The sequence below is a fragment of the Salvelinus fontinalis genome, chromosome 41 (assembly GCF_029448725.1).
Source record: "Salvelinus fontinalis isolate EN_2023a chromosome 41, ASM2944872v1, whole genome shotgun sequence".
NCBI lineage: Eukaryota > Metazoa > Chordata > Actinopteri > Salmoniformes > Salmonidae > Salvelinus > Salvelinus fontinalis.
The window spans coordinates 24,213,217-24,230,988 of record NC_074705.1 but is presented as its reverse complement, the minus strand read 5'-3'; the positions used below and the strand labels follow the sequence as shown (position 1 = coordinate 24,230,988).

Below are 17,772 nucleotides of genomic sequence, written 5' to 3'. Positions count from 1 at the left end.
AGAAAACAGAAAGTAGAATGTAGAATATAGAATGTAGACTGTAGATTATAGGATGTAGAATATAGAATATATACTGAACAAAAATATGAACACAATATGTGACAATTTCAACAATTTTACTGAGTTACAGTTCATATAAGGAAATCAGTCAATCAAAATAAATAAATTAGGCCCTAATCTATGGATTTCATAGGCCCACTCACTTGGGAGCCAGGCCCACCCACTGGGGAGCCAGGCCCAGTCAAACAGATATAGTTTTCCCCCCACTAAATGGCTTTATTACAGACAGAAATACTCATCAGTTTCATCAGCTGTCCGGGTGGCTGGTCTCAGATGATCCCCAGGTGAAGAAGCCAGATGTGGAGGTCCTGGGCTAGCGTGGTTACACTTGGTCTGCGGTTGTGAGGCCGGTTGGACGTACTGCCAAATTCTCTAAAACGACGTTGGAGACGACTTATGGTAGAGAAATTAACATTAAATTCTCTGTCAAAAGCTCTGTTGGACAGTCCTGCAGTCAGCATGCCAATTGCTCGCTCCCTCAAAACATGAGACATCTGTGGCGTTGTGTGACAAAACTGCACATTTTAGAGTGGCATTTTATTGTCCGCGGTACAAGGTGCACCTGTGTAATGATCATGCGGTTTAATCAGCTTCTTGATATGCCACACCTGTCAGGTGGACGGATTATCTTGGCAAAGGAGAAATGCTCACTAACAGGGATGTAAACAAATATGTGCACAACATTTGAGAGAAATATGCTTTTTGTGAGTACGGAAGATTTCTGGGATGTTTTATTTCAGCTCATGAAACATGGGACCAACACTTTACATGTTGTGTCTATATTTTTGTTCAGTATAGAATGTAAAATATAGAATGTAGAATGTAGAAAATATAGAATACAGAATATAGAATGTAGAATATAGAATGTCAAATGTGGTAAAGGAGATGTTCTGTGCTGCAGATCCGGTCCAGTATTCAGCAGGTGCTTGAAGGGGTCAGCTACCTTCACCAGAAAAACATTGCTCATCTTGACATCAAGGTATATCAGATTCCCACTGTGCAAGGGACAAATACAGTACTTTAATCACAAGCTATTATACAGTGCATTCGGAAAGTACTCAGACCCCTCGACTTTTTCCACATTTTGTTATATTACAGCCTTATTCTAAAATGAATTTTTAAAAAATTGCCCCTCATCAATCTACACATAATACCCCATAATGATGAAGCAAAAACAGGTTTCTAGACATTTTTGCAAATGTATTAAATATTAAAAACCTTAGCAGCGATTACAGCCTTGAGTCTTCTTGGGTATGACGCTACAAGATACAAACTTGGCACACCTGTATTTGGGGAGTTTCTCCCAGTCCTTTCTGCAGATCCTCTCAAGGTCTGCCAGGTTGGATGGGGAGGGTTGATGCACAGCTACTTGCAGGTCTCTCCAGAGATGTTCGATCGGTTCAAGTCCGGGCTCTGGCTGGGCCACTCAAGGACATTCATAGACTTGTCCTGAAGCCACTCCTGCGTTGTCTTGGCTGTGTGCTTAGGGTCGTTGTCCTGTTGGAAGGTGAACCTTTTCTCCATAAGGTATCTGATTTTTACAAATTCTAAAAGCCTTTTTTTGCTTTGTCATTATGGAGTATTGTGTGTAGATTGCAGAGTTTTTTTTTAATTGAATCCATTTTAGAATAAGGCCGTAACGTAACAAAATGTGGAAAAAGTCAAGGGGTCTGAATCATTTCTGAAGGCACTGTATAACAGATAACTTATGCAATTATCAACTTACTTAATATTACAAGGAAAGAATATTTCAAACCCCAGAATACATACTACTCAGATACCAATGTACTTTCCTCACTCAAAACATATACACTAAAATGAATAACATTACACAAATCAAGTCATAGTTTTACATAGATCAAATTTTATTTTTTATTTTTTATTTTACCGTTATTTTACCAGGTAAGTTGACTGAGAACACATTCTCATTTGCAGCAACGACCTGGGGAATAGTTACAGGGGAGAGGAGGGGGATGAATGAGCCAATTGTAAACTGGGGATTATTAGGTGACCATGATGGTTTGAGGGCCAGATTACAGAGGATAGTCTCTAATGTACATTTTATTTGTATTTTAGAATATTAGCATGGAACTCTGTTGCCAATTGGACGGAAACCTAGCTGATGTTCTTAATAATTCCCTGTTTTTCTCCAACCCACCCAGCCTGAGAACATCCTCATGGCAGCCCGACACAGTGACAAGATCCGCATCTGTGACTTTGGCAATGCCGTCAAGATGGAGAACAATGAAGTCCACTACTGCAAATATGGCACTCCGGAATTTGTTGCCCCGGAGATCGTTAACCAAACGCCGGTCTCCAAGGCAACAGACATCTGGTGAGCACCTGGTCGGGAGAGGGGGCTGGAGACTCCTTTAATCTATTTTCTGATTAATCATGATTTTATCGCTCTCTACCTCTCTCCTTCATCTTGCCCTCTGAAAGTAATTTATCTCCCTCTCTCTGTTCACAGGCCTATTGGGGTTATCACTTACCTATGGTGAGTTGTTAAGATTCTGGTTGGACTAAGAACATGATAAATGTGTCTGGTCAAGATATTCTTAGAATTCAATACACCTTTTGCATTGCATTTCTGTCAATCTTGAAATGTAATTTTTCGCCACACTCTTTAACCTCAGTAAGCAAAACACCAATGCATATCACCTGCATATTGTTTGCATATTGCCACAGGCTTCAATTGACCCACTTAAAATGGATTTGACAGCTAGTAAACAGTCTCAGTAAAAGACTATTAACATAACATATTTCCCTTCTAGCCTGACTGGTGTGTCTCCTTTTGCTGGGGAGAACGACAGATGCACCGTCCTCAACATCAGGAACCAAAATGTGGCTTTTGAGGAGAGTATGTTTTCTGACCTCTGTAGAGAGGCCAAGGGATTCGTCATCAAACTGCTGGTGGCTGACAGACTGTGAGTGTTATTGATAATAATGCCTTGGTATAAATGGATTGTAATGAATTCCCTTATATTAGGAATACAAACAATTTCAACACAAAATAAGAACAGAAAATAAGTGTTTGGGACTTAGTGTTTAATTCGTCACCATGTGATGTTTTACTCTCAGGAGGCCTAACGCTACAGAGAGCCTTCGCCACCCCTGGTTCAAGACTTCATTAAAAGACAAGAGCATCAACACAGCGATCCTAAAGCAGGTCTTATCTCGAAGACGTTGGCAGGTAAGGCATTAATTATTTAGTAGTACATTGATTAATGCACTTCAATGAACCCTAACCCTAACCCTCTAAGTACCTTCCAAATTACTCCTTTAACACGTCCCTTTTTCCCTATCTCTACCCAGCGTTCCCTCATCAGCTACAAATCCAAGATGGTGATGCGCTCCATCCCTGAGCTTCTCAATGACTCGTCCAACCACATCTCCATCGCTGTGGCCCGTCACCTCAAAGAGGGATCGCCCCCACCCTCCTCATCCTCTGACTCAGACGAAGATGTGGACGAACTCCCCTTCATCCCCATGCCTCTATCTATGGTCTTCTCCGGCTCTAGGGTCTCCCTCAACGAGATACCAGGTGACGAGGACGTCACAGGACCACCTTCCAGGTCCAATGGGACAGTGGAAGGGGCGTGGTTAACCCGGCACAGGGAACAGCCCATAGAGGAGGTGGTGTCCAAAAAGGAGGCCAAGGAATTAGGAGGAAGCAGAGGAACGAGAAAAAGGGTAACAACCGAGGAAGATGGTGGGTCTTCAGAAGAGGAGAAGACTGCAGTGAAAACAAAGAGAGTCCCCCTGAAGAAGGGCTCGAGTGTGGAGGAGGATGACACTCAGACGAAGTCCCGGAGAGCGACGATGAGGAGGGGCAGTTCAGCTGACTCGGCTCTGCTTCTCCACATTGAGCCAGAGGAGGGGGCTGTGGAGGAGGGCAAGGAAGACAACGGCAAAAAAAGCCTTAAAAAGGCAGTTTCCATGGAGCTACCAAATCGGAGCCCCAGCCCTGGGGTGGCTAAGATGAGCCAGGAGGACTATGCCCTCAAACTGGAACTGATGAGACAGAGGCTGCTGAGGGGAGGCAACAGCAAAAGCGGCCTGCGAGGTCCTCTGCTGGAGACCCTTGGAATGGACGACGAGAGGCGAACCTCGTCACTGGACCGAAACTTGAGGAGATCCAGGGTGGGGGCGCCAGAGCGGTCGCTGGCCAGAGCAGCCTCTACCGAAAGTGCAGTGGAGGACACATCCAAAACCAAAATGTTCCAGAAGAGTTCCTCTTTCAGTCAGGGAGACTCGGAGCCCATGCCCCTACACCGGCAGTTTGGAGCCCCCTTAGAGATCCCCACTAGCACATATAGCCAGAGCACTGAGAGGAGAGACAGTGCTGAAAGGACCCAGAGCATTGAGAGGAATGCACAGGGGAAAGACCTCCAGGAGGCCACTTCCATATCAGCAATTACGGAGCACACCAGGCTGGATTCCAGACCTTACTCTCATGGGCCCTCCTCCTCCATACAGCCCACCCCAGTCAAAGAGGACCAAGGAGCGAGGGAAGAGAAAGAGCCAGAGGAGAAGAAGAAGAGCAAGTCTGAGGAGACTTCTGAAAGAGATGAAGAGATGGAGAGAAGGACCAAAGCACAGGAGAGGGTTGATAGACACGAGTCGAAGAGGGAGATTTCCCAGGGCAGGTCTCCTACTGTGTTAGCTCCTGTGATCGTCATAGAGGAGGAGAATATTGAGGAAGATGAACAGAAAGAAAAGCAGGAGATAGAGGTAAAGAAAGAAGAGGTGAAAGCAAAAGGTTGTGATTCTCCAGGGGTTACGCCTACAGAAAAAACGTCTGCGTATGCCAACGTGATGCAAACTATTGTAGTACCATTTGGAAAACCTGACAGCAGCCGGAGATCTCAATCTACACCTAGCCCCACATTTCCTGAACACCCTGCCGTCTTCGCCAAGGTGGCCACCGAACGCCCAACAAGCCCAACCATCTCAACTAGCTCGTCTACGGCCCCAGACCACCCCACCACCCCACGCCAACCTACCACGCCACTCAGAACAGATATTAAGGACATCGACTCGGAGGAAGTCTTTGAATCCAGGTTCAAGAAGCGTGAGTCATCCCTTACCCGTGGGCTTCGGAGACTTACCAGGACCAAATCAGAAGAGAAGTCCCCGACCCTTCCCCGTAAGACAGGCGAGGGTGAGGAGGTATACCGGCCGGGGCGTCTGGGGGCGCCGCTGGAGATGGTGCCCCAAGGATTGCAGGAGAAGTCCAAATCCGTCCAGGACTTGAGGGAGGTGGAGAGAGACACAGGGTCCCTGGGCATCATTGGACGGTTCTCCATGCGCACCAAGAGGACCCCGTCCATAGATAAAAAGGAGGAGAAGTCAAAGGAGACTGAGCCTGCGGCCAGTAAGCGCAGGGTGTCCTGGGCCATAGGCCGCAGTAAGAGTCTGGACACAACAGAGCTGGACAATGTAGAGGCTCGGAGAGAGCAGGAGGCGAGAGAACGCAAAAAGATGGAGGAGTCGTCTGTCTTCGCCATGCGGCGGAAGTTCGAGAACAAAGTAGCGGGTATCTCAGCCAGTTTGAGGAGCAAGTCAGAGGAAAGGAAGGAGGAGAACGAGGCCAAACGACGCATGGAGGAAGAGAAAAGTCAGAAAGATGCAGAAGAAAAGGATTTTAAGAAGGTCAGCGATTCCCCCGTCTTGGCGATGAGGAAGAAGTTTGAGAACAAGGTGGCAGGAATTTCTGGGAAAGTCCGAAGCCAGTCAGAAGATAGGAAAGAGATGGAGGAAGAGAAGCCAGAGGGAAAGAAAACTCCACTGTTTTCCCGTCATCGACATTCCCAGTCCGAGGGAAGAGGTCTCAAAGAGATGGGGATCCCAGAGAATCAGCTAGCCAAACAGACAAACAAAGAATCCAAAGTGTCCAAGGAATCCATTGGGTCTGCATCAAGCCTTAATTCTGAAAAGTCAAAAAGTCAAAAGTCGCTCAGTAAGTAATATGTATTTTGATATATTATGCTGGCTAAGATGGCATTGGCAACTTCCATCAAATATCAATCAAATCTATTTATAAAGCCCTTTTTACATCAGTCCTCTTCTGGCTGTGCCGGGTGTAGATTATACAATCTCAGAAAAAAGGATTCCCAAAGGTTTCTTCAGCTGTCCCCATAGGAGAAGCCTTTGAAGAACCCTTTTTGGTTCCAATTCGCACTCTTTTGGGTTTCATGTAAAACCCTCTCGGGAAAGGGTTCTACCTGGAATCCAATAGGATTCTTCAAAAGCTTTTCCTATGGGGACAGCCAAATAACCCTTTTAGGTTCTAGATAGCAATTTATTTTCTAAAAGTGTAAGAGTACATGGCTATTAAGGCCAGATCATTCTTCAACATGTTCAAACGTTCAAAGATCACCAGCAGGGTCAAATAATAATCACCGTGGTTATAGAGGGTGCAACAGGTCAGCACCTCAGGAGTAAATGTCAGTTGGCTTTTCATAGCCAAGCATTCAGAGGTCGAGACAGCAGGTGGTGGGAGAGAGAGAGGGTCAAAATAGCAGGTCCTGGATCAGCAGCACAACCAGGTGGACTGGGGACGGGGACAGCCAGGAGTCATCAGGCCAGGTAGTTCTGAGGCATGGTCCTAGGTCTCAGGTCCTACGGGAGGGGTGAGTGAGTGAGTGAGTGAGTGAGTGAGTGAGTGAGTGAGTGAGTGAGATATGGGGGAATTAGAGAGAGCACACCTAAGATCAAAGGGCACCAGATAAGACAGGAGAATTACACCAGATAGGACAGACTGACACTAGCCCCCAGGCACATAGACTATTGCAGCATAGATACTGGAGATATTAGCTCACCTCCTCAGGTTCGCCTGTCTCAGCTGTTTGCCATTATGTCTTGTTCTCCACAGCTCCAGAGACTGACAGGCGGTCGCGGTGGGACAGGTGGGGTCTGGGCAGGAGCAGGAAGGATAAGACCCCCTCTCAGACTGACCTCCCCTCAGCCAAGGGTGAGGGGTCATCAGGCAGCCTGCAGTACTCCCGCACTTCCTCTAGTACTGTCTGCTAAATTCGGCAACCAGTTGCCTTTATGTTGAATGTGCATACAGAGTTGGAGTTTGGCAATGAAATGGAAAAGCTGCACACTGCTTTTACGTTCTAAGTTCATGCTCAGTGTTCATGTTCAATATTATTATTAAGCCACACCCTTGTTTTTCCCAGACTTCCCTCCTGTGTTCCACATCAAGCTGAGGGACCACGTCTTATTGGAGGGTGACCCTGTCACTCTTAGCTGCCTCCCGGCTGGCAGCCCCCACCCACAAATCAGCTGGACTAAAGGTAAGAACTCATAGAGCTGACAGACACAACACTCTTTGCAACAGCGCTGTCTAACAAAGCATTACCGTAGCAGCTGCTGCTGAAACGTTGGTTGTTGCCTGTGAAGGTTGGTTGTTGGTTGTTGGTTGTTCGTTGGTATTCGTTGGTTGTTCGTTGGTTGTTGCCTGTGATTGTCATAACCCATCATAGCTCATACTTACATGGTGCCCTGTGTGTGAGCACGACTTCCTAAACTTGTGTTGATGTTAGAGATTGCTCATTATTTCCATAAAGTTTCTCATCGAATACTAGATAAACACCTTTTGAAATAGGACTGTAAAATAAGACATTACTTTACAGGATGCCACTGTAATTATTATTGTTGATGGGTTTGCTTGTCCACAGATAAGAAACCACTGGAGATGGACGACAGGATGAACCTGATCTCCTGTCCAGATGGCAGGCAGCTCGTTACCATCATGAAGACCAGCAGGAGGGACGCAGGGCTCTATGAGTGTGTGGCCAGTAACCCCTTAGCCAGCGTCACCAGCTCCTGCACACTGTCCCTGGCCTGTGAGTAACATGTTATCTACAAGAAAATGTTGTTATCAACGATAATCCCATCATTTAGATTTGTGGAGAAACAGGAAAATACATATTTTTTTAACCGTTATCTTCATGTGATATTCTAATATCCTGGACAAATCTATTGGATTTGAATTGCATACAAAACCTTTAGTGTAAACATGACATTTACACTGAATCGAGAAAGGGGTATTTGCCCTTCATTCTAAGCAAAAACATTTATTATGAATCTTTACGATGTGATGAACCTTGAAAGGTTTAGGTAATAGGATTTGTATTCGAGTGTGAATGCAATGCATATTAATGACATGGGCATAAATATTAATGTAGTTTATGGCTGATTAAACTAATGGCTTTTTGCCTTGAATTTACAACCTCTTTATAATCATTCCAAGAGGAGAGTTCTGCTTATTACAAATAGAAAGATGCGCTCCCAGGCTGTAATCCAATGTGTTAGAATCAAATAATCAACTGTCACTCAGACAGTCCATCTAGCTACTACAAATTCCGGATCTTAATTTGACCCAGTTTTTCACAACAGGAAAAGAATCCTGCAGCAACAGGAAATGTGAATTATTATGTGGATTATAATTAATATTATTTCTTTGAGAGGGGTTTACATTTTTCCAGACAGCAGGCTATACATAACAATATCAATAAAGATGTCAAATAGCCATCAGCAAAGTGACAGAACTAGGTGACTCCAGACACTTGATGGCCTCTCTCTCTTATTCAGGTGTCAGACTCAATGCGCTACATTTCAGTTTGATTTTCACAGCTTCAAATTGAATTGCTCTGGGAACACTGTCTGGGCGTCTGCATTGCTAATCCCGTCTGCTGATGCTATCTGTCTCCATTTGCCATCAATCTGTTGGGTGAGAGATTCCCCAGACTGCTCATCTTGTCTGAAGTCTGAGGCCTTGGCTCGATCAGTCTCAGCAGTGGGCAGCCTTCATTAAAATGCATCATCATATCAGGGTGAAAAGCTATTAGTGCTGTGTATGGATTGCGTTAAAAAAATGCTCAAACCCATCTCTCTGTCCTCTGTGGTTTCTCCTCTTTCCATCGGCTATCTCCATCCTTCCACTCTGTGACACCCCACCCCATCCAAACTCTCCCCTTCTCCAAACCTCCCCCTCTGTGACACCCTAACCCATCAAACTATGTGACAATAAAACTTTTTTTACTCAAACTTCCCCATCCACCATACCCAACATCTCCCTCTAACTTCCTATTGCTCCTAATCCTTCATCTCCCCTCTACCCCAACTTCATCTCCCCTACACCCCACCTTCATCTCTCTTCCACCCCACCTTCATCTCCCCTACACCACACTGTCATCTCCCCTCCACCCCACCTTCATCTCCCCTACACCCCACCTTCATCTCCCCTCCACCCCACCTTAATCTCTCCTCCACCCCACCTTCATCTCCCCTACACCACACTGTCCTCTCCCCTACACCCCACCTTCATCTCCCCTCCACCCCACCTTCATCTCCCCTACACCCCAACTTCATCTCCCCTACACCCCACCTTCATCTCCCCTCCACCCCACCTTCCTCTCCCCTCCACCCCACCTTCATCTCCCCTCCACTCCACCTTCATCTCTCCTACACCCCACCTTCATCTCCCCTACACCCCACCTTCATCTCCCCTCCACCCCACTTTCATCTCCCCTCCACCCCAACTTCATCTCCCCTCCACCCCACCTTCATCTCCCCTCCACCCCACCTTCATCTCCCCTCCACCCCAACTTCATCTCCCCTACACCCCACCTTCATCTCCCCTCCACCCACCTTCCTCTCCCCTCCACCCCACCTTCATCTCCCCTCCACCCCACCTTCATCTCCCCTCAACCCCAACTTCTTCTCCAACCCACCCCAACTTCATCTCCCCTCCACCCCACCTTCATCTCCCCTCCCCTCCACCCCACCTTCATCTCCCCTCCCCTCCACCCCACCTTCATCTCCCCTACACCCCACCTTCATCTCCCCTACACCCCACCTTCATCTCCCCTCCACCCCACCTTCATCTCCCCTCCACCCCAACTTCATCTCCCCTCCACCCACCTTCATCTCCCCTCCACCCCACCTTCATCTCCCCTCCACCCACCTTCATCTCCCCTACACCCCACCTTCATCTCCCCTCCACCCCACCTTCCTCTCCCCTCCACCCACCTTCATCTCCCCTCCACCCCACCTTCATCTCCCCTCCACCCCAACTTCTTCTCCCACCCACCCCAACTTCATCTCCCCTCCACCCCACCTTCATCTCCCCTCCCCTCCACCCCACCTTCATCTCCCCTCCCCTCCACCCCACCTTCATCTCCCCTCCACCCCACATTCATCTCCCCTCCACCCCACCTTCATCTCCCCTCCCCTCCCCTCCACCCCACCATCTCCCCTCCACCCCACCTTCATCTCCCCTCCACCCCACCTTCATCTCCCCTCCACCCCACCTTCATCTCCCCTACACCCCACCTTCATCTCCCCTCCACCCCACCTTCCTCTCCCCTCCACCCCACCTTCATCTCCCCTCCACCCCACCTTCATCTCCCCTCCACCCCAACTTCTTCTCCCACCCACCCCAACTTCATCTCCCCTCCACCCCACCTTCATCTCCCCTCCCCTCCACCCCACCTTCATCTCCCCTCCCCTCCACCCCACTTTCATCTCCCCTCCACCCCACATTCATCTCCCCTCCACCCCACCTTCATCTCCCCTCCCCTCCCCTCCACCCCACCATCTCCCCTCCACCCCACCTTCATCTCCCCTCCACCCCACCTTCATCTCCCCTCCACCCCACCTTCATCTCCCTTCCACCCACCTTCATCTCCCCTCCCCTACACCCCACCTTCATCTCCCCTCCCCTCCACCTCACCTTCATCTCCCCTCCACCCCACCTTCATCTCCCTTCCACCCACCTTCATCTCCCCTCCACCCCAACTTCATCTCCCCTCCACCCCACCTTCATCTCCCCTCCACCCCACCTTCATCTCCCCTCCACCCCAACTTTATCTCCCTTCCACCCACCTTCATCTCCCCTCCACCCAACTTCATCTCCACTCCACCCCACCTTCATCTCCCTTCCACCCCACCTTCATCTCCCCTCCACCCCAACTTCATCTCCCCTCCACCCCAACTTCATCTCCCCTCCACCCCACCTTCATCTCCCACCCACCCCAACTTCATCTCCCCTCCACCCCACCTTCATCTCCCTTCCACCCACCTTCATCTCCCCTCCACCCCAACTTCATCTCCCCCCCACCCCAACTTCATCTCCCCTCCACCCCAACTTCATCTCCCCTCCACCCCACCTTCATCTCCCACCCACCCCAACTTCATCTCCCCTCCACCCCACCTTCATCTCCCTTCCACCCACCTTCATCTTCCCTCCACCCCACCTTCATCTCCCCTCCACCCCACCTTTTTCTCCCCTCCACCCCACCTTCATCCTCCCCTCCACCCAACCTTCATCCTCCCCTCCACCCAACCTTCATCCTCCCCTCCACCCCACCCTCCTCCCCTCTGTCACCCCCTCCAGGTGTCCCCAAAAGGCCAGGTACCCCGGAGGTTCCTCAGACATACAACAACACAGCCCTGGTGCTATGGAAACCAGCCGACACCAAGCCCCCCTGTAGCTACTCTCTGGAGAGGAAGACAGAAGGTGGGTTGACATTCATCTCCTAGCCTGGAGTCCAAACTGATGTCACGATTGACACTGAGAATATCAATTTGGATTCCAGGCTAGTGAACTCAAGCCAAATATACATTTTTTATTCATTTTACAGCCCGCTTCACCCAAATGTATTATCCTTATTGACGGTTGGATAGGAAACACCTTTGGCTGTCACTTTAAACACTACTGTGCAGTGAATAACTCAAACACTGGGCAAATAGACTGCTAATGAGCTCAATTTCATCACGCTTTATAAGTCATTATGGTCTCATAATACGGTGAATCATTGTAGAGCCTACATCGTTAGGATTGTATCAAAGTGGGAATGACATGAATGTTAATATGATTTCAGGACTGATTGAATTGGATGGCTTCATACCTTGTATTACCACACAGTTACTGCCAGGCTGGGCTTTGGATGATTGTTGTTGTCTGTGTTTGTTCACTGGATTGTGCCCCACTATCTCCTCATTACCATGTGAATGTTCTTTTGTTATTCTGTTATTCCTCTGTATCCGTTGTGACTATGACAGATAATTATGGCTCCACACCACCTTAGTGTACAACTGATATTGTAAACATAACCTTCATCTGTTTTATCATCAACATGAAACACTATCTCCACCTTGTGTGGATTATAAGTACTGCAACAAATGACAGTGGTGTGTAAATGACAGTGGTGTGTAAAGTCAAAGTGACGCATATAATTTGTGTATTTGACCATATTGATATAACGTAACGCAATTGGCAATCATATAAATGAAGCATTCTTTTCTTTCTCCTTTCAGGTGATGCCAACTGGCTGATCATAGCGACTGGAGTGGCTGACTGTTACTACAACGTCACAGACCTGCCACCAGGGGGCGCCTTTAGGTTCAGAGTGGCCTGCGTCAACAAGGCTGGACAGGGACCCTACAGCAACACATCGGACAATGTCTGTCTGGACTCAACAGGTGCTGAAACACACCTTTTGGACAGGGGGTTCAAATTCTGTAAATTGTGTTAAATTGGATCAAAAGAGGTGGTAAAGAAAGTTCTGCCGTTTTTTCTGTACTGTTGCATATTTGTTTCACAAAATGGTTGTGATAATGTGATATTGAAGAGAGCTGTGTTTGCTTTGCAGTAGGCGTGTCCTCTCCAGTGGTGGCCATTGTGAAGACAATCTCCTCACCTCCCCCCCACCCGGCCCCAGCCGCTACCACCTTAGTGACTGTTATCCCAAAGGTCAAACCAGCAGTAATGCAACCTCCTGGTAAAACGGTGTCCACTGTCTCTCCCTCTTCACCCTCCCTTACACAGACCTCTCTAACCTCCCCTACGCCCTTCCCTGCTCCCACCGCAGTTCTCTGTCCCTCTACACCTTCGGCCCCCTCCAGCCCTGCCATCACAACTCCTCCAACTGAACCCCTGACGGTCACTCCTACCACCTCTCCAACTCTCCCCTCCCCGTCTGTAGTCAAACCTCCTCCCTTCGTCCTCCCCAAACCCCAGAGTCCTGTCAACGTGGTCCCACCCATGACCCAAACCCAACCCATCTCTCCGCCTCTCCCTCTCGTTACACCTCCTTCCACCCCCACCAAGCCCGTCATGGCATCCGTTCCTACCTACGCCCCTGCCGCCTCTGCCCGTCTGGCCTCCAGCCCCCTCCCAGTCCCCTCCTTCTCCCCCCAAGTGCTCCAGGTCAGCAGTCTGAGCCCAATAGGGGAGGGGAGGGGCACCCCTGTTCGAGGGACCCCCAGGGACCGCACCACACTCAAGCCGGGTGAGACAGCTCTACGACAGGGAGTCCCACAGAAGCCCTACACCTTCCTGGATGAGAAAGCCAGGTGACTGAGATGTTAGAGATGTGGTCAATATTTCTACAGCTACAGTAGTACACTATTACACTACACAGTATTGCTATTACTACTACTTATATGGTTCATTTCAGTCAGGGAAACTGGCTTCATGTTTAACCACACATTATTTAGTGACTAAACTGCCGTATTGTCTCTGTCTGGCCAGAGGGCGGTTCGGTGTGGTCCGGGAGTGTCGAGAGAACGCCACAGGACACGTCTTCATGGCTAAGATCGTTCCGTACGACCAGGAGACTAAGAAGTCCATCCTGCAGGAGTATGAGATCCTCAAGTCTCTCCACAACGACAAGGTCATGACCCTCCACGAGGCCTACGTCACCCCACGTTACCTGGTACTGGTGGCTGAGTACTGCACTGGCAAGGAGCTGCTCCACAGCCTTATAGACAGGTGTGTGGAGCATGATGCTCACACACACACACATACACACACGTACACACACACACACACACACACACACACACACACATACAGACTTGCACACTGCTCTCAGCTGTGCTCTACAACATATCCGTGGAATAAATCTATTTTCCTGCTAAGGTTCCGTTACTCGGAGGATGACGTGGTGTGTTACCTGGTTCAGCTCCTTCAGGGTTTGGAGTACCTCCACAACAGACGCATCCTCCATCTAGACATCAAGCCTGACAACGTCATGGTCACCAACCTCAATGTCATCAAGATCGTAGACTTTGGCAGCGCGCAGAACTTCAACCCTCTCTCCCTCAAACAATACAACAGCGGCCTGGGCACACTGGAGTATATGTGTGAGTTGGTAACACTTTATTGAATTTACAACTGGTATCTGGAACTGGTACACTGCAGGTACTTCTAGGGTAATAAGCTGTTATCATCACCTTGATCACTACTTTCCTCTGAACTCTCTCTCTGCTCCTTCTATGCTGGTGTGAAAAGCTCCGGAGATGGTGAAAGGTGATGTGGTCGGCCCTCCAGCTGACATCTGGAGCCTGGGGGTTCTAACCTACGTCATGTAAATATACAACTTACTCATTTCATAGTCACTATTGTCATAAGTCTATGAAGTTGTGCGATTTCTTTTTTTCTCTCAGAACTCTCGTCTATGACACTTTTGTTCAGGCTTAGCGGTAGGCTGCCCTTTCAGGACAAAGACCCACACCTGACTGAGACCAAAATCCAGATTGCCAAATTTGACCCGACCAAGCTCTACCCCAACGTCTCCCAAAGTGCCTCGATGTTCCTCAAGAAGATGCTGAGTAGTTTTGCCTGGTGAGTGCTTCAAAGAGTAGCTACATCATTATCTTATTTAACAAACCAGGAGTGGAGTGATGATCAGGATCATTTTAGCCTTTTAGATCATAATGAAAAAGATTACATGGAAAGTGGGGTCATAGCCTCCCGAGTGGCGCAGTGGTCTAAGGCCACTTCCACTAGATATCCTGGTTCGAGTCCAGGCTCTGTTGCAGCCGGCCGCGACCGGGAGACCCATGGGGTGGAGTACAATTCGCCCAGCGTAGTCAGGGTTAGGGGAGGGTTTGGCCGGCAGGGATGTTCTTGTCCCATCACGCTCTAGTGACTCCTGTGGCGGGGTGGGCGCAATTCACGCTGACACGTTTGCCAAGTGTACTGTTGTTTCCTCCGACACATTGGTGCGGCTGGCTTCCGGGTTAAGCGGGCATTGTGTCAAGAAGCAGTACGGCTTGGCTGGGTTGTGTTTCAGAGGACACATGGTTCTCGACCTTCGCCTCCCCCTAGTCCGTACGGGAGTTGCAGCGATGAGACAAGCCTAACTACAAATTGGATACCACGAAAAAGGCATAAAACTAAAAGAAAAAAGTTTTAAAAAGTGGGGTCATGATCCTAGATCAGTACAGGACTCCTGTGTTCTGATCCCTGATTGGACAATGTGTTTTATTGCAAGCAGGGCCCGTCCGAGCACCAAGGACTGTTTCACCCACGCATGGCTGCAGGACTCGTACCTGATGAAGCTGAGGAGACAGACGCTCACCTTCACCACCACCAAGCTGAAGGAGTTCCTGGGGGAGCACCATCGACGTCGCACCGAGGTCGCCACCAAACACAGGGTCCTCCTACGCTCCTACTCCAGCTCAGCTTCTTCAACCACATCGACCACACCAAACCTACCTAAGTGAAGGCATATGACTTATGTCAGTGTTAACTAGCCACCAGAGGGTGTAGGTATGGAGGATGTGTGGTGCACAACAGTGGGCTCCATGATAGAGGGAGGACTGAGTCCTCATCCCCCACAGAGTGAGGCCGTGCCTGAGTAAGTTATGGGAGTGGAGACTAGAGCCATGAGCATTGCACCAGCCCACAGACTGCATGGAGTCTTATTCTACTGAGACCTAACAGAATGAATCTTGGACTGTTCATCAACTGAGATTTTCATCCAGTTGTTGGATTGTTGGACACCACGGTTTCAAAATATTGAGTTATCGTTTGTTTTTGGACCTGGCATGATTTGTTTCTGTTTCAGGTCTACTGTCTGATAGTACTACTCCGAGCTTGCGATCGCAATGCGTGTAGAACTTTTAAATATATAAAACAGGACATTTGGTTTGGAAAATTCGTTCAATCTGATTAACCTGGAACACACAATTTTGTCAGTTTGATTTTAGAGCACAGCCTTATTTCTGCATCCTGATATTTGGTGGTGATTATGTGAACGTACCATCATTTATGCTGCTAATTTATGTTGCATTTATTTACACATTTCAAAAACGCAAAACCAAAAATAAAAACGTTTTTGTTCATGAAATTGTATGTGACCTGTTTACCTTTTTCATGTTAATTTATTTGCATGTGTGCTTTTTTTCTTCTTTTGGGTGATTTTCTAAATACAATGAAAACAGTGCAAAAATGTTGCTCACCATTGTGATTATACTGTTCATAGATACAGATAATAAACCTGTGAATATAGTAGAGTATCTTAGTATTCAGTGGCGCAACCAGATGTCCTGTGGTTGATGCTCAAGTTGAACAATAGTGCAACTTCATTGATGAAAACGGCCAGACTTTGATTATGTAGATTCTATAGTCTTCTATTGGATTTCTCACACCTCATCAATGTCATCACTGCGCCAATGGCTGGACTAGAATTCTACAGTATGTTCTGTTGATTGGACAGGTTGCTCTTAGCTTGACCAGCAGTCAGTTAGTGAGTCAATTTTGCCTAAAATGGGTCAATTTATAATCTTTATAATGTAAATGTGTTGTCCATGTAAATGGCTTACTTACAGATGATGCCCAATATGTGTTCTGTTAATTTATTGAACTATTCATATCATACAATTTTGGGACACTTTTGTCTACCATTAGGCCTACTGTACAAAATGGACATAGGTGCCATGAAGAAAAAATATACAGAAAGTCCTTTTTGGTACAGAGACACCTATGTATTACTTTTCATCATTACATACAGTATTTCTTTTTGTATGAATTTGTATGGTTGAATATTTGTAATTGTTTTAATTTGCAGTGTTTATCATGTGGAAATGGTTTCAAATGTTTTTATGAAATAGTCTGTAATAAACTATTGATACAATTACAAAACACACATTCTCATTATTCTTCCCTTTAAATTGGACTCCTCTTGAACTAAAGCGGTTGTTCCGACAGTGCTTGCACTTGAACGACACTCCCTATTCTTTTCCCCTCGTCAGTCAGTTTCAAGGGTTCCCTAACTGGGCGTTCCTTTGAGAATATAAAAAGTTCTAGAGTACAGTAGGCTACGCAAAGCAACTGATGCACTGTAGTTCTGTAAATTGTAAACATTCGCAGTGCGAATATAATTTCAATTGTTCGAGAGAGGAGAATATAATATTACATTTATTTTGCATGAAATATTAAATACTTTCTGTCAATCAAGCTACAAAGGTAATTAAAAGTGAAGGCTATGACGAACATAAAAGTCCCCAAGTCAGCGAAGAGGATTGTTGTCGAGGTAGCAGTAGAATGCAGCGTAGTGCTTTCAACCTGTTAACAGCTTGTGGACAGCTTCTCTGTCGTTAAAAGGTTTCAAGTTCCATTTTGAAAATGTATCTTTGTTTCCTTGTTACTTATGATGCGTTCATAAGCAAGTGGGAAGGTGGTAATTACCAGTTGTGAAGTCGTAAATACTTGTATGACATAAAAGTATGCCAGAGCTGCTTTCACTTTTTATACTATAATAGATGAACAGAATCAATTTTGTATTAACAATTTGTATTTTGTTCTTACCATAAATAACAATTACTGAAGATGCTGCCATGCTTGCTGTCTTTTTTGTTGACAAACTAGGTCAGAGAGGTGCAAGTGGGAAACTCGGAGCACAGGGA

General features: G+C 47.3%; 1 protein-coding gene across 6 annotated transcripts in view; it reads left to right on the top strand.

The window, feature by feature from the left end:
* LOC129840375 (striated muscle preferentially expressed protein kinase-like) overlaps nt 1-17,010 on the top strand; it is a 62,307-nt gene extending 45,297 nt beyond the window's left edge. For 2 of the 6 annotated variants that reach the window (XM_055908201.1, XM_055908196.1), the window contains 17 exons: nt 962-1,039; nt 2,223-2,395; nt 2,531-2,557; nt 2,835-2,987; nt 3,142-3,253; nt 3,376-6,022; nt 6,938-7,081; nt 7,248-7,364; nt 7,749-7,916; nt 11,471-11,593; nt 12,394-12,558; nt 12,729-13,431; nt 13,610-13,849; nt 14,000-14,223; nt 14,372-14,447; nt 14,555-14,704; nt 15,360-17,010. In XM_055908201.1, the coding sequence (XP_055764176.1) occupies nt 962-1,039; nt 2,223-2,395; nt 2,531-2,557; nt 2,835-2,987; nt 3,142-3,253; nt 3,376-6,022; nt 6,938-7,081; nt 7,248-7,364; nt 7,749-7,916; nt 11,471-11,593; nt 12,394-12,558; nt 12,729-13,431; nt 13,610-13,849; nt 14,000-14,223; nt 14,372-14,447; nt 14,555-14,704; nt 15,360-15,588 (5,529 nt within the window). In that variant the 3' untranslated portion in view covers nt 15,589-17,010. Of the gene's footprint in view, nt 1-961; nt 1,040-2,222; nt 2,396-2,530; nt 2,558-2,834; nt 2,988-3,141; nt 3,254-3,375; nt 6,023-6,937; nt 7,082-7,247; nt 7,365-7,748; nt 7,917-11,470; nt 11,594-12,393; nt 12,559-12,728; nt 13,432-13,609; nt 13,850-13,999; nt 14,224-14,371; nt 14,448-14,526; nt 14,705-15,359 lie in introns of those variants that run through there. The other 4 variants (XM_055908197.1, XM_055908195.1, XM_055908198.1 and 1 more) reach the window with 4 other exon arrangements.
* The last annotated feature ends 762 nt before the right edge of the window (nt 17,011-17,772 follow it).